Here is a 13,608-nt window from a genome sequence, read left to right on the forward strand (position 1 = left end):
AACCAGTAACACTGGTTAATTCAGTATTCATTCAGAAAGGGAGGAAAAGCTGGGGTGGTGAAAGTGGATCTTGCCCATTTACCTCCTAGTTCAGCTGGCTGTACTTCACCCCTCCACAGAAGACTTCCAAGCAGAACAAACTTACATGGACTGGGGGTCAGAAGGCAGGAAAAGGATCTCTGAGTCACGAGTGAATACAGAGTGGAGGAAGGGATTGTTGTGGAGGCGGGGGAGGAAAGAAAACTACAGCACTGTCTTGTACTGTAGCTTCCCCTCAGTGGAATTATTTTTCCCTTGAAGAAGTTTTGGCCCTTTCTCAGCAAACTCAGATACAGATAGCAAGCACAGGGTTAGCAAAGGAAGATAAAAGACTTTTACCATCCCCCACCCTTTCAAAGCACCATTTGTGGATTACAGGCTAGCTTTAATGGCATTGTCAATACTTCATGATACTACATTTGGTTTTATGATACTTATCAATGTAAAAATTCAGATAGCATCACCGTCTACCACTAACTGGAAAGCTTTAAATTTTTTTTTGTTTAGTTGCAGTTCCAAAACTGCATAATTGAAGAAAAAAATAGAGTTTTTTTCTATTTGCCTTTGTATTTTAAAATAATGAATATTCAGGATTATCTTTATAGGCTTAAAAAGTTTCTATATGCAGTACAGTAGTAAAGAGGCTCTGCTAGCCAGTTGCCAGTGCTTATCAAGCTAGTGAATTGATGCATATTTTAAATTACATATAGACCTGGTTTGTGAATCTTTCAGGATCTTATTCTAATTTATAAAATTACTTGCACCACTTTAAAACTGTGGAAGAACAACTTAATGCATATTTTTAAAAGATTTGTACTTTGTAAATACCTTTTATTAATTAAGTTTTAGAGTAGCAATGTTATATCACTATTATGTTATTTTTCCAGAAATCAGATTTTCCTTTTAAATTTTTAAAATCAAATTGTAAATGGTTTCTTTCAGCTTTACTTCATAGAACTAGAGTTCCCCATAGGGTATAATACTGTAAGTTTCATTTTACTGTTCTCTAATCCATCCAAACCAACGTGATGTATCTGTAGGCTAAAGCACAGATTCATTCCACCTAGTTTCACTGAGCTATTCAGATTAAAAATCTGCTTCCCTGAAGTCAGCGATTGTGGGTCAGGATTCTGCCTAGATCTCAAATGGTCCGGACTGAACTTTGTGAATGCCATTTTCCCTCCGTATTGCCTAAGGTCCTAACTTGAGAAGCTTCTTTAAGTGCATAAAGTTATGTGGATTAAACCTAGACCCACAATTCATGGAAAAGGGTACCATGGGTCCTTTACAAATGAACTGAGAGTGTGGGATACTGAAACTGAGAGAAGGAGAAGCCACAAGCCTCCACTTAAAGATCCAAATTAAAATAAGGTATAAGGAGGTTTCTCCCCTAATCATAACTTGGAAACTTTAGTGCCTCTATCTTTAGTCTCAGACTTCAGCTACTACATCGCTTCATTAAGGACAAATCAAATTGGTGTGTTGTTTTTTACCCAAGTTGTGAGTTTATTGGTTATGGGATTTTTTTTTTGTTCTTGTTATTTTCAGAATCATTATTAAAACTGTAGATTAAATAAAAAGAGGGGAGAAAAGGATTATTTCTTAGACTGTAATTTGGGATGTGACTTAATAGTCGCATATTGTTTTGTTAGCTGTGCAGTGTGAGAGGAAACCTATTGAAGTGTCAAGAGAAAAATCTTCAAACTGTGCAGCTTCTACAGAAAAGATCTACATTCGGAAAGATCTTCGCAGCCCATTAGCTGCAACTCCAACTTTTGTAACAGACAATGAAACAGCAAGGTATGTAAATTCTACTCAGGAGCAGGTATCTCTGTTTCCTGAAACAGGGAAAAATAATTTTTAAATTATTAATTTTTTTAAAAAAATCTAAAATTTTAAAAATAATTAAAATTGTTTTGTGTCAGATCAACGGGTCTGCTGGAATCAGGAATGTTTGTTAACATTCATCAGTCTGCAGTAAAAAGTGAGCCTACCGTGCTGATGACTCCAGATAAGGTATATGATGATATGACTGATACATTAAGTGGAGTTGATCGGTGTAATTGGGTATGTAGGGAGGGAAGGGTCTTTTGGTTTGTTGTACTTCTGTTTTGTTAAATTCATTTTAAAAACGCTCCCTTAATACACTAGCCAGTGTTGCAAATGACTTCTTTTCACAAGAATTCTTTTAGACTTGCATAGTAAAAATGCTAAAAACTCTTCAAAGTAAACAGTTTCCTCCACGTTTTTAGAAAGCTTTAAGGGCTGCATGATTTTTCTTTGTATTGGGCAATCCTCTCACTTGGATAGTTCTTTTGTACTAATAAAGTGTGGAGTTTCCAGAACTTCACGTTACATTGTTAACAGTGCATTTCATAAATACTGTCTGCTTTTCTCGCCCTGAATTGCTAATGTTTTTTGCAAAGCTGGTAAGAGCTTTCTCAGCTGGTTTTCCACTGTTTCCATTTTGTTACACTTACTGATCCACTAAAGCCATGTGGTAACCTCCCTACACATGCACAGTAGGAAGCTTTTGTAGCTGATTTTTCTAGCTGATATTAAATTACCTCATACTGTTTTCATGCATTTTTCCTCGCTTGCTCTGTCTGCAAAGGGCCCCATCAAAAGTTGATTATTCCCTTTCACTTTTCTGGCTCTGTCTGCGGAGTATGGCAATGCAAGCCAAATGACATGTAGCATGCTGGCGTTAGCAGCAGCATACTTGTCTGTGTACTTGCACTTTTTGTATTAATTTTTTTGTGTGGAGCAGGGTGGGAAATATGTCTTACTGCCTTTCTGAGTTGCTGATCTTTACTAAAGATCTTCCCTTATAGTTAAATAGACATAAAAACCAAAAGGGCTGCGGCAGAATTCTTTTTCTGCTTGCTTCTAAAGGTGACTTTTTATCCATTCCTTCTTTTTGAACATTCTCTTACCCTATTACTACTGACTCATTTACACGAGGAAGGAGGGAAGATGCTAAAAATACAATCTAGTGCAATCTTATAGTCTTGGTGACTGAATAGGGAGTGGAGATGATAAATTCCATTTCTTCACTTGCTTACCATCTGTAGCATTCTTTCTGAAAGAAATAGATAGCTATTACTTGTAAAGAAAATGTCTAAATATTTCATATTTTAGAAGCAGTGCAGTGTCTAATTGCTGCTTTATGATTACCCATTTACTGAAAACAATAATTTTCTTACAGGTCTATTCACATGCTCAAGTCTTAATTTATGTAAAAGTTAGATACTTCTATTGCAAGTTAACTGCTGCCAATTAAAAGAGAATTAAAAGCTATGCTTTTCCCTTAGGTTGAAGCATGTCAGGGAGATTTAAGTACACTGGCAAACGTGGTGACTTCATTAGCAAATCTCAGTAAATGCAAAGACATGTCACAAAGCAGTACAGAGCTATCTATGATTGAGAGTTTAAGTAATGGAGATGCATCATTATCTGAACTTCAGCAAGAAGAACAAGGTAGTACTGATGTTACAAGGTAAGGCATGTTACATTTAAAAATACTCTTTTCAAGAAGATCCCTGTCAACTCAGACCATTAACTACATCATCACAGTGTAGGAAATTTATCTGCAATAAAAATAATAGTAATAACAGCCTAAGCTCATGTAGAACATAAATTTTGTAAGATTCTTCCAAATGAAATCATTAGGAAGCTCCATTTGAGAAATAAATACTTCTGGCTGTTTGTACTTGAAATGAATTTCAGTGTTACAGTTAATTTTCTTAGCTTTTGGTTGGCCTTAAAAATGTGTTAGATCTTGTACTATAGTGTTAGTACTTTGCATCATCCTGGGAAACTGTTTCTTAGAGATCTCATCTTTGTAAGTAGTTTAATGCCTGAAACTATTAATCACCTCAAAAGCTTGAAAAGTATTTTCTTTCTACACATCAATACAAAAGCATTATTGAATATCTTACAAACTTGTGTCTTGCTCTGGTTTGATGAGCATATGTGTAAGATATTCTGTGTAGTACGTACTCAGTGATTCCATCAATCACAATTGTTTTTTGCCTTGGTTATACTCTCGTACTTCTGACATCTGTCCTAGCAATATTCCTTTACACACCCTCTAAGTTTTGAAAATGTCTGTGGGGTAAATCTATCAAGGAAAAAAGGATTGGTGTATACAATTAAGTAGTTTGTACCGAGTGAGATGCTGGGTTTCCTCTGTGGTCTCTTCTGTGCTGTATGATTGCAAGCAGAATGCATCCTTTCTTTTTATGCTGCTTAGAAAGTCAGTGTGACTTTATGTAGGTGCTGATTTGGGCCATTGCTGTGACCTCCTAGGTAAAGAATGTAAGAGTATGCTGTGTAAGTACTATTGCTGTACATGCTGATAAACTTCATTCAGTACTATGGCTGTTCAAAAAAGTTGTAGTAATCATTAATTTCTTTATTTCCTGGCACTTTCAGATGCTTGCTTTTGCCAACCTCAGTGTTTCTGTTCGGTTTTAAAAATCTGTCTGTGACATAGCATCAAGTTGTCTCAGCCAGAGAGCTTGAAAGAGCTCTTGACACAGCTTAACACAGCTTAACACATATTCTTGCCCAGTACCAATAGCCTTCCAGTAGGGAGGTTCCAGTTAAATATTCCTGTGAAAGGGAAGTTCTTACCAAAGCAAAAACTAAAATTTTTATCTAAGTCTTTGATTTCCTTGTCAGGCCTGATGCCAGCTTGTTCTGACAGACACAGATGTTTACTGAAGAAAAGATCTTTAAGGGATTTCAGGAAGCAAGTTTTATGCATCTGTGTTTTTAATGTATTTTATTATATTCCATTGCTTGCAGCTACAGGAGTTAAGCTTTCACTTTTGTTGTCACAAATCTGGCATGCAACCTTGCTGCTGGCATTCCACTGCTTTTATAGCGTAATGCTATATGCCTTGTCCTCTAATGGCTTCATTATCTGTGTTCATTTTTTACAGTTTATCAGCAGTCCTATATTCATGTTAATATATGTTAATGATTGAGCCCAATGAAAAGAGCACCAGAGTTCTCTAGCAAAGGGAGCGTAGGGGAAGAGAAGATGGCAAAGTTCCACACTTCCATACTTTGGCATTAAATCAGTGATTATAGATTATATGCTAATGAACATGTCTATAAATTGACAATCGGCTCTACATACAAGCTGATAGTCAGCTTTTGTTTTCAGACCTCAGAGTATAAGCTTTTCATGCAATACTGTACACAAATGATTCTGCTCTCAAGATACATCATCTGTAGGCAGTGAACAGGTCTGTGTATTTTTGATGGAAGATAAACTTGTGTTTCTCAGGTGTATTCATGAACAGAAAAAAACCTAGATCCGTTACTAAACAGCAAGACAATGAGTAATATATGTGTGCTTATCCTGACATCTCCTTTTTAACTGTTTTGCACGTGCAGGAGTCCCTACCCCACATCAAAGAGTACCAAGGGTGGTACTGAAAGCATGAGAGTGCTTTCTCTTACATGTTCTGAAACAGTCTTTTCAAACTAAGCTGAATAACCTAACCACAACTCATTACTTAAAAAAAAAAAAGCTTATTCTGTTTGTGTCTAATAACAGCAAAAATCTGTAAAATTTATACATGGATTTTAAGTTGCTTTAACAGAAGTCTGATGATCATGTCCTCAGAAAACTCATGCCAGAACTCTCAGTAAACATCACTAAAGAGATCTTGAAAGGCAAACTGTGATTCAGCAGCACAATCAATATGTCAAAACTGTGAATTTGTTGGCAACTAGTGTGAAAAGGATCTGCTGCTAATTTTTGTTTCAGAGCCACTGTAAGTTGGAGTTTTCAGGGATTTTGTTCCATGGAGTGTCAAGAAAAGCATGCTACTGCCTTTTCTTTTCCAAATGTGGTTCTTTGAAACAGACATCTCAATACAGGTTTCAGATGTGCAGGTTCCTCCTAAACTGAAATAGTCTTGAAAATAAAATGTATGTTTGTTTGTTTGTTGTGATCTTACAGGGCATTTGACACTCTTGCAAAAGCATTAAATCCAGGAGAGAGTGCAGCATGCCAGAACTCTGAAAGTATTGAAGCCGGTGTACAGCTGATTGGTGGAGAAGCAAACATGAATATCGTTGAAATAGAGGGGCCACTACTCAGTGATGCACATGTAGCATTCAGGGTACCTATACTTTTAAACTGCTGACTATTTATAACCATTTTAACATAGTAATATAAATTCATGGTCTGATTAATTTTTTTTTTTATTTCTTTGAAGAGTAACTGTTCAGGTATTGTCATTCATTTCTGATGAATGTGCCAGTTTTGTTCACCGATTAACTATCTTTTTGGGAAAATGTGCAGCTTTCTTTAGTGGTTTAGCTGTACTGTTTATTTTATAGCTTTTTACCCTTAATAAAGTAAGCAAAAGGATTTACACAGCAAGTGTCGCACAAAGCAGAGAGTCGGCATCCACATTTGCTCTTGTTAACAGGTGGATCTGATGCATCTGCAACTGGATTTTGAGACTCTTCAAGTATTTGCCAGTTTCCTCTTTATGTATACACCCTATTTTAGTATGGTATCAATTGTCTCTAATCATTAAGGGAAAATATGGTTTCTTTGTTAGTGAGCCATATATTTTCTGGCTTTATTTCTCATTTTATGAGCCTGCAGAAGTTTTTCTATCCGTATTTTTCATCTTCTTATTGTTTATGGACAAATCAAAGAGCTTGCTCATCTGAAAACTTGAGTACCAAGCATTTTATCAAACTATGCCCCTCTCATCAGCTGTCAACAGTTAGGGCTGGGGCCGGCCACTAGACAAATGACAGATGCTCTTTGTTAACCTCTCTCACTTCCCAAAGGGGATGAGAAAAGGAGTAAGGGAGAGAGACTTACAGATTGGAAAACTAAAACTGCTGTAATGAGAATAATAACAATAAAATGAAATACATACAACAGCAATAATGAACCCAACCTTCCTGAGGGCAGTTGTGGGCAGGCACTGGGAAAGTCCCAGACTGGACCTGGCAGCAGATGGGAACTGGATGCTGGAGCTGGATTCTGAAACTGGATTCAGGAATGTACAGGTTTGGATTGAAAACAGAATGCACAGAGTCCTCCTTGGATACCAGCCATTGGAGAAGAAAGCTTGACCCTCATGATCCCTCAGCTTTATACCAAATATGACATCTATGGGATGGAACACCTTGTTGGTCAGTTCAGGGTCACCTGTCCTGTCCAATCCTCCCCGCAGGTGCGGCCTCTAACTTCGTGCACCCCCACCGGGGTACACAGGATTTAGCAGTGACCTTGGTTTCTACAGGAGGAAGTAGAAGCAAAAGCCTTTCTGCAGACCATCCCTTAGCAGTAACTATAAACACCAAATGCTGTCATATCTAGAAGCAGACGCTGTCAGAGAAAATACGCTGTTAACAGTACAGTCGCTTAGCAGAGACTGACCTGAAAAGTACAATCACTGAACAGAGAATTGGTTCTGTTCTAGCTCAAACCAGGACATTAGCACGTCTTGATCACTCAAACGTATCTTTAATGCAAATGTTGAGGTTTTTTTTAAGACTATGTTAGCCAAGCCATTATATTAAGAAGTATTAATTTCTGAAGATAAAAATACAACACTGTAATTAGCAGGTTTGGGTCAAAAGCCACTTTCTTTACCTATACTCTGATTTTTCTTACATACATTGAGAAAGAGCTGGTCCTTTCTGATGTATATTGATTGTGTTTTTAGGACTTGTGAGCAGCTATATTTTAAGTATTTTACTTACACATTGAAAGATTTTTGATGCATTTATTTGTAAAATTATAAGTACAAAAAAAAGACGATTTGTGAAGTAGGATACACACACACACTCCTCCCAGGAGTTGCAGTAACTCTTCTGTTACTGCAGTAACTCTATTTATATATATGTAAGTAAATTCATTCTAATTACAACAAATCTTCTAAAACTTTTATTCTTTGAGACTGTCAAAAGTTGAGTTGTATTTGGGATTTTCCATCTTCGGGTGTCCCAGATGTGAATCTAGGATAAAGATTCAAAATGTTTACCTTTTTTGTGGCTTTGGAGTTGCTATAGGGTATAACAGTGTGGCTAATAACAAAAAGACAGTAGTTCAGTGTTATTTCAGGATTATCTCATGTTCATTTAAAAAACAATTTTACTTTTTTACTTAAAAGAAACTCTTAAGATTGATTTTTTTTTTCTTCCTATGTTTTTTATGAAGAAAGTAAAATAACTGAATTGCACTTTTTTTTTTTTCGGTTGCCAGCTCACCATGCCTTCTCCTATGCCTGAATATCTTAACGTTCACTATATCTGTGAGTCTGCCTCCAGGTTGCTTTTCTTGTCTATGCACTGGGCACGTTCCATTCCATCTTTCCAAGCTTTAGGGTAAGTGTTTAGTTACTCTATTCATGTTGTGAATATGCACTTTTAAATTTTTTATTTTCACTGCCTTCTTCAGGGAGATTTTAAAATATAAATCTACTTACTAAAACTGTTTTATAGATCTTCCATCACGAAGGTACACTTTCTGAATCAAAACTACTCCCAACTTCAGTCCAATTCTGGTACTTTTGTTGGGTTTTGAAGGAAAATGGAGTAGATCTATAACAATTAAATGCCCGCACACTAGTACTTTAATACATTTTTAGTAAATAGGACGGCCTATCATTTTTTATTAGCTACATCTTGAACGAAGATGCTTATCAGGCAGTCACCAAAAAGAAGCTCCTCTCTGAATCCCCCAATATTGCTATCTTTATTGGTGAATTAGTAGTCATAATTTTGCCTTTAATAACCTATATGAAGAAAAGAGTGAGCTAGATTGAGCCAGCATTCAGGATTAAGTTTAATTTCAGGGGATTTTTGAAAAACAAATGGTTCCTGTAATCAGAGAGTAATTTTCACTATTCTTTTTATAGTTCATGTAACATCTTCCTTTTCTAGCAGAATTCAATGTATCACTTAAAATTTTTAAGCTAAATGTAGTAGTTCATAGTTGATCATCATGAGAAAACATCTCAAAACAGCATGGGGAAAAGTGGATTATGTTATTTTCGGAAGTGATTTTATGAAGACACATCAAACAAAGGTAGTGTATCAACTCTGACACAAATGGAGCATAAATTATGTTTGTCTATTCTCAGCTACAGTGTTTTTCTTTAAATCAGTATCAAAATACTGTATGACTGAGGCAACAAAGAGAATTCCTTTTTAAAGTGAGGGATTGTCCCCTTTCCCAGGAAGACTGTCAAAAGCAGTATGACCTGTGATTACTGTTTGTGTTTACTCAGATGTTTTAGCCAAACGATTCTACATTGTTTAAGGAAAGATACTGTAATGTGTGTAATTAAAGCCTGTGTTTTGGAGAAGGAAGAAGTAAAATTCTATGAAGTTAAACAATAGCAAGGATAAAAAACCATGTAAATATGGTATCTTATTTTAGTAGAAATTGTTGCTCTGAAAAATTTCAAGATACATCGCAAAAATTAACATCGTACATTACAATATATTTCTAAAAGGTGTTGGTAACAGGAAGACACTGCAAATTAGTGTTATAGCAACAAATGGGAATTGCTTTTTAAAAATAAAATGTTGTACAGAAGACCTGTCTCTGAAAGGATTTAACAAGAAATGCTTACAGAAAATCTGCATTTTTAAAAATATGTTACTTTGCAACACGTTCTTCTGCTTGAATAATAAAAATGGAGGAGCAGGCTGCCTTTATAGTGTTGGTATTCATCTGTGCTAGCATTTACAGGCCCAGTAAAGATCATGAATAACAGTATATTTAAACACTATTTAGCTTAAATATACAGTTTTCCTTTTGAATAGCTTAAAATACTGACTTTTTTCAAGTGGAGATTTAGTTTTAAAGTAATGCAGTGGGTTTAGTTTGAGCACATTGTGTACCATGATTTCGAATTTTATAAGGGTGACTTGTTTCAATTTTAAAATGAAGATAAATTTGTAGTACTAGTAATTGAGAGGAGTTGATGGGATGAAACCATAGTAATGGTTTTGTAAGGAAGACAGATAATTGTATCCAAGTGGTTCCCTCCTCAGGCAATGTTTTCCTTACTCATGGCAAAATTGTTGGCAAAGTTGCTTTGGCATACTGATGTAGTTAGTGATACCAAGTTATTGCTTCATCTTCCTGCACGAGGATCTTGGTAGGCAAGCGAGATTCCTACTGAAACGTTCTTTCATCATGCTGGTTACAGCCTCTTGGGTTTTTGAGACTGCTGAAATGTGATCATCTGGTTCTGATCTAAGTTTGCACAGCCATAAAGGTTCAGCTCTAGATGGCATATTTATCTGCACACATGCCAGCTGAGTAGCCAGTACATCCTATTTTCACTGTTCCTCAGCATAGTCCCTTTGACAGGAGATGAATGGGGATGTGACAAATGTGTGTAGAACCTGCGTGTACTGTATCATGTCTATCATAACACTAACTTGATCATAGTAAAATGTATTGCCCTAGGTAAACTCTCTAATGCAGTACAGGACCAGTTCACATTAATCTGTTATTTGGCATGTTAGTATTGCAGTAAATCATCAGCAATGTTCTTGAAAATTACATCACTGTTCTCGCAAAAACCCATTCCGCTGTATTTTTGTAGCTGGTATCCTAGCTTTAGTATGCTTTGCTTCTTTGATAGGTCTTTTAAATTTGTATTATTTATATTTACTGATTCAAACTGTGAAACATGGTACCTGAATATGACTCCTCACTGGTAGGATTTCCTTTTTAAGGTACAGAGCTCTTGTTAAGCTCTATGAGTTAGAGATGCTTGGCAATACTGAAAATGAGGTTACTAATATGGAAATGCCTAAATATACGTTGATAGACCTGGTTTTAAGCTTCAGTGTTTGGAAAAAAATAGGAAACTTAATTTAAGGACTAATTCTTACAGCAGAGAAGTCCTCATGACTTCTATTTATACTTCGAAGTTTGTGTTTCAAACCCTACTTCAAACATGAAGGGGAGACAGAAAATAGCAGTCAGGAGCTCAGGAACTTGATCTGACATGTTCCATTTCACATGTATTTTTAATTAAAAAAATGATGCAAGCTTGCCAGATTTCAAGTGAAAAACAAAAGACCTTTGAGTCTATTCTACATCCACGATACAGGAACAATGCAAAAGTTTTTTGTCCATGCATGTAAATGTTATTAAAAAATTAGTGGAAATCCTAAGAAAACTGCTGTGTTGGAATACTGGCCAGTTGTCATTTACTGTAACTTCAGCTTGCTTTTGTGATAGATCTCTAACTTCTTTTAGATCATTAAAATAAAAATTCTTTACAGAAGTCACTCTTAAAACAGGTGTTTAATCCTAGCATGCAAATAAAAATATTTTTGGTGCAGGGCTTCGTTGTGATTCTGGTTGCAATGTTTGAATTAGATGAATGTTTTATGACATGTTCTTCAAATTAAAAAAAAAAATATGTGAATGCAAATGGTGGGTTTTATTAAGTGAACTTACCTTATTTTTTAATAGACAGGATAACAGCATATCATTAGTAAAAGCCTGCTGGAACGAACTTTTTACGCTTGGTCTTGCACAATGTTCACAAGTTATGAATGTGGCAACTATATTAACTGCATTTGTTAATCATCTTCATGGCAGTTTACAGCAAGGTAAGATGTACACTTGGGGCTTGGGGAAAATATCCACAAGATCATCCCATAAATAACAATAGTTCATAATCAAATTCATTAAACCACTAAATGTACTGGGTCACCTAAAGATACTAACAAACCTGTGAATGTCTTTAGCAGGGATACAAATGGAATTTGGGGACTTACTTTGGTCTACATAATTTTTAAGCATGTTCACCAAAAGAGTATTGTAGTAATTAATCATGGTTTTATCATTACTACAAACATGTATTTTTGCCATTTAATTTGGGAATTTATTTTGAATGCAAAAACCAGAAATTTCTAACCAATTTTTCCAGTTAGGTAGTACGCCAGGTGCAGAATCTCCAGCAGGTAGCAAATTTGTGGGGCCCAGAGACCCTAGTTTCGTAGATTGTGGAGGGAATGGGATTTTCAGACTGCTTAGCTATTGCTGACCCAAGGGGAACAGCTCTGCGACAACCACATTCCCTAGATGCAAATCAGGAAGAGTGTACAGTGCACCTTCTTTTCCAGCAGTGGCATTGATTTTGGCTGACTAAAATAACCCACAAAACTGTACACTAACCTACCTCGTGGCACCTGACAGACGTAGAACACAGGTCTGCAGCAGCAGTGTATTCTTTAGTTACAAGTAGTCTTTCCTTTTCTTGAGCATTTCAAGCTCCAGTCCAGCCCTGATTACTGAAAGCTTTAGTGGCAGGATGACACCTAATTGTACAACATGGGAGGAAAAAGAAGATTGTTATAGTCTGTAATTGTTGACAGCAAGATTATTCAGATGTAATATGTGAGTTTACAGATGGTGTAGATTTCTCACTGTTTGAATCTAATAAAATAATTCTTTTTAAAAATCCAGTGTGACCACGTTTTTTACATGTGTGTTGACTTGGGGATTTTACATTTATGTGTGTGTTAACTTAGATAAGCTGCCAACAGACAGAGGAAAACTAGTAATGGAGCATATCTTCAAACTGCAAGAGTTCTGTAACAGCATGGTTAAGCTTTGCCTAGATGGATACGAGTACGCGTATTTGAAGGCAATCGTCCTCTTCAGTCCTGGTATGTAGTCATTCCAAATGTAAAACTTCAATCTGTGCTGGTGTTTGCCATACAACTTCTGCCTGTTTCATTATATGCAGTTACTGTCACCTGTAGAATAACCGCCTCACTTGTTGAGGAATCTTGGAAGGCACAATGAGGACTGTAGGAAGAGGAGGGTTAATCCTTTAATGTAAATAGTTGAATGCTGCTTTGGAGACTTAAGTTTTTACTCTTGCCTTTGCCATTGATGTGGTTTTTACTATTTATTTATTTATTTATTGAAGAAGAGTCCTCTGGTTATCTAGTTGTGATAGTGACTGAGTAGATTACACATATGCCTGGACTGTCAAAAATAACAAAATAGTTTTTCTTGATTTGAATATTGTAGAATTAAATTTTCATTAAAGTGAAGGCATTCAGGTATTATATGAGTATACTGCAGGTCTTAGACTCATCCATTCAAAATGTAGGGATTTAGTATAAAACCAAATTTTTTTTTATAAAAGGAAAATGTATAAACTTCAAGTACTTTCTGTAGGTCCAGGATATTTTACTGTCACATTTAGAAAGTAAACCTTTAGTCACTCCATTTTGTATTAGCAAATTTTAAAAGCATGAACAGCTTCCTTAATCCTTATTGCTCTGCCTTTTTTAGATGCTGATGTCACATAGAAAAGATCTGAACAAAAATGTAAATTTTTAGCATGTTTTCTAATATATACAGATATCTATATATCTGTGTATATATATATTATATTAGAACTGTGAGGTTCTTGCTTTGCACTTTGCCTCATATTTACATGATCTTTTCTATGTATAGTATCTACAAGGAGTATCTACATCTCCCAGTAAAAGTGGTAGCGTCAACAACAGCAGGAACTCATGGGACTT

The 13,608-nt window shown here is 35.9% G+C and overlaps 1 protein-coding gene across 3 annotated transcripts in view; it reads left to right on the forward strand.

The window, feature by feature from the left end:
* NR2C1 (nuclear receptor subfamily 2, group C, member 1) overlaps window positions 1-13,608 on the forward strand; it is a 36,504-nt gene that overhangs the window by 19,475 nt on the left and 3,421 nt on the right. For all 3 annotated transcript variants that reach the window (XM_010143991.1, XM_010143989.1, XM_010143990.1), the window contains 7 exons: window positions 1,692-1,839; window positions 1,965-2,055; window positions 3,354-3,538; window positions 6,020-6,182; window positions 8,294-8,415; window positions 11,534-11,673; window positions 12,598-12,735. In XM_010143991.1, coding sequence (XP_010142293.1) covers window positions 1,692-1,839; window positions 1,965-2,055; window positions 3,354-3,538; window positions 6,020-6,182; window positions 8,294-8,415; window positions 11,534-11,673; window positions 12,598-12,735 — 987 coding nt within the window. The remainder of the gene's footprint in view (window positions 1-1,691; window positions 1,840-1,964; window positions 2,056-3,353; window positions 3,539-6,019; window positions 6,183-8,293; window positions 8,416-11,533; window positions 11,674-12,597; window positions 12,736-13,608) is intronic.

This window comes from Buceros rhinoceros, unplaced genomic scaffold, assembly GCF_000710305.1.
Source record: "Buceros rhinoceros silvestris isolate BGI_N320 unplaced genomic scaffold, ASM71030v1 scaffold3189, whole genome shotgun sequence".
Lineage (NCBI taxonomy): Eukaryota > Metazoa > Chordata > Aves > Bucerotiformes > Bucerotidae > Buceros > Buceros rhinoceros.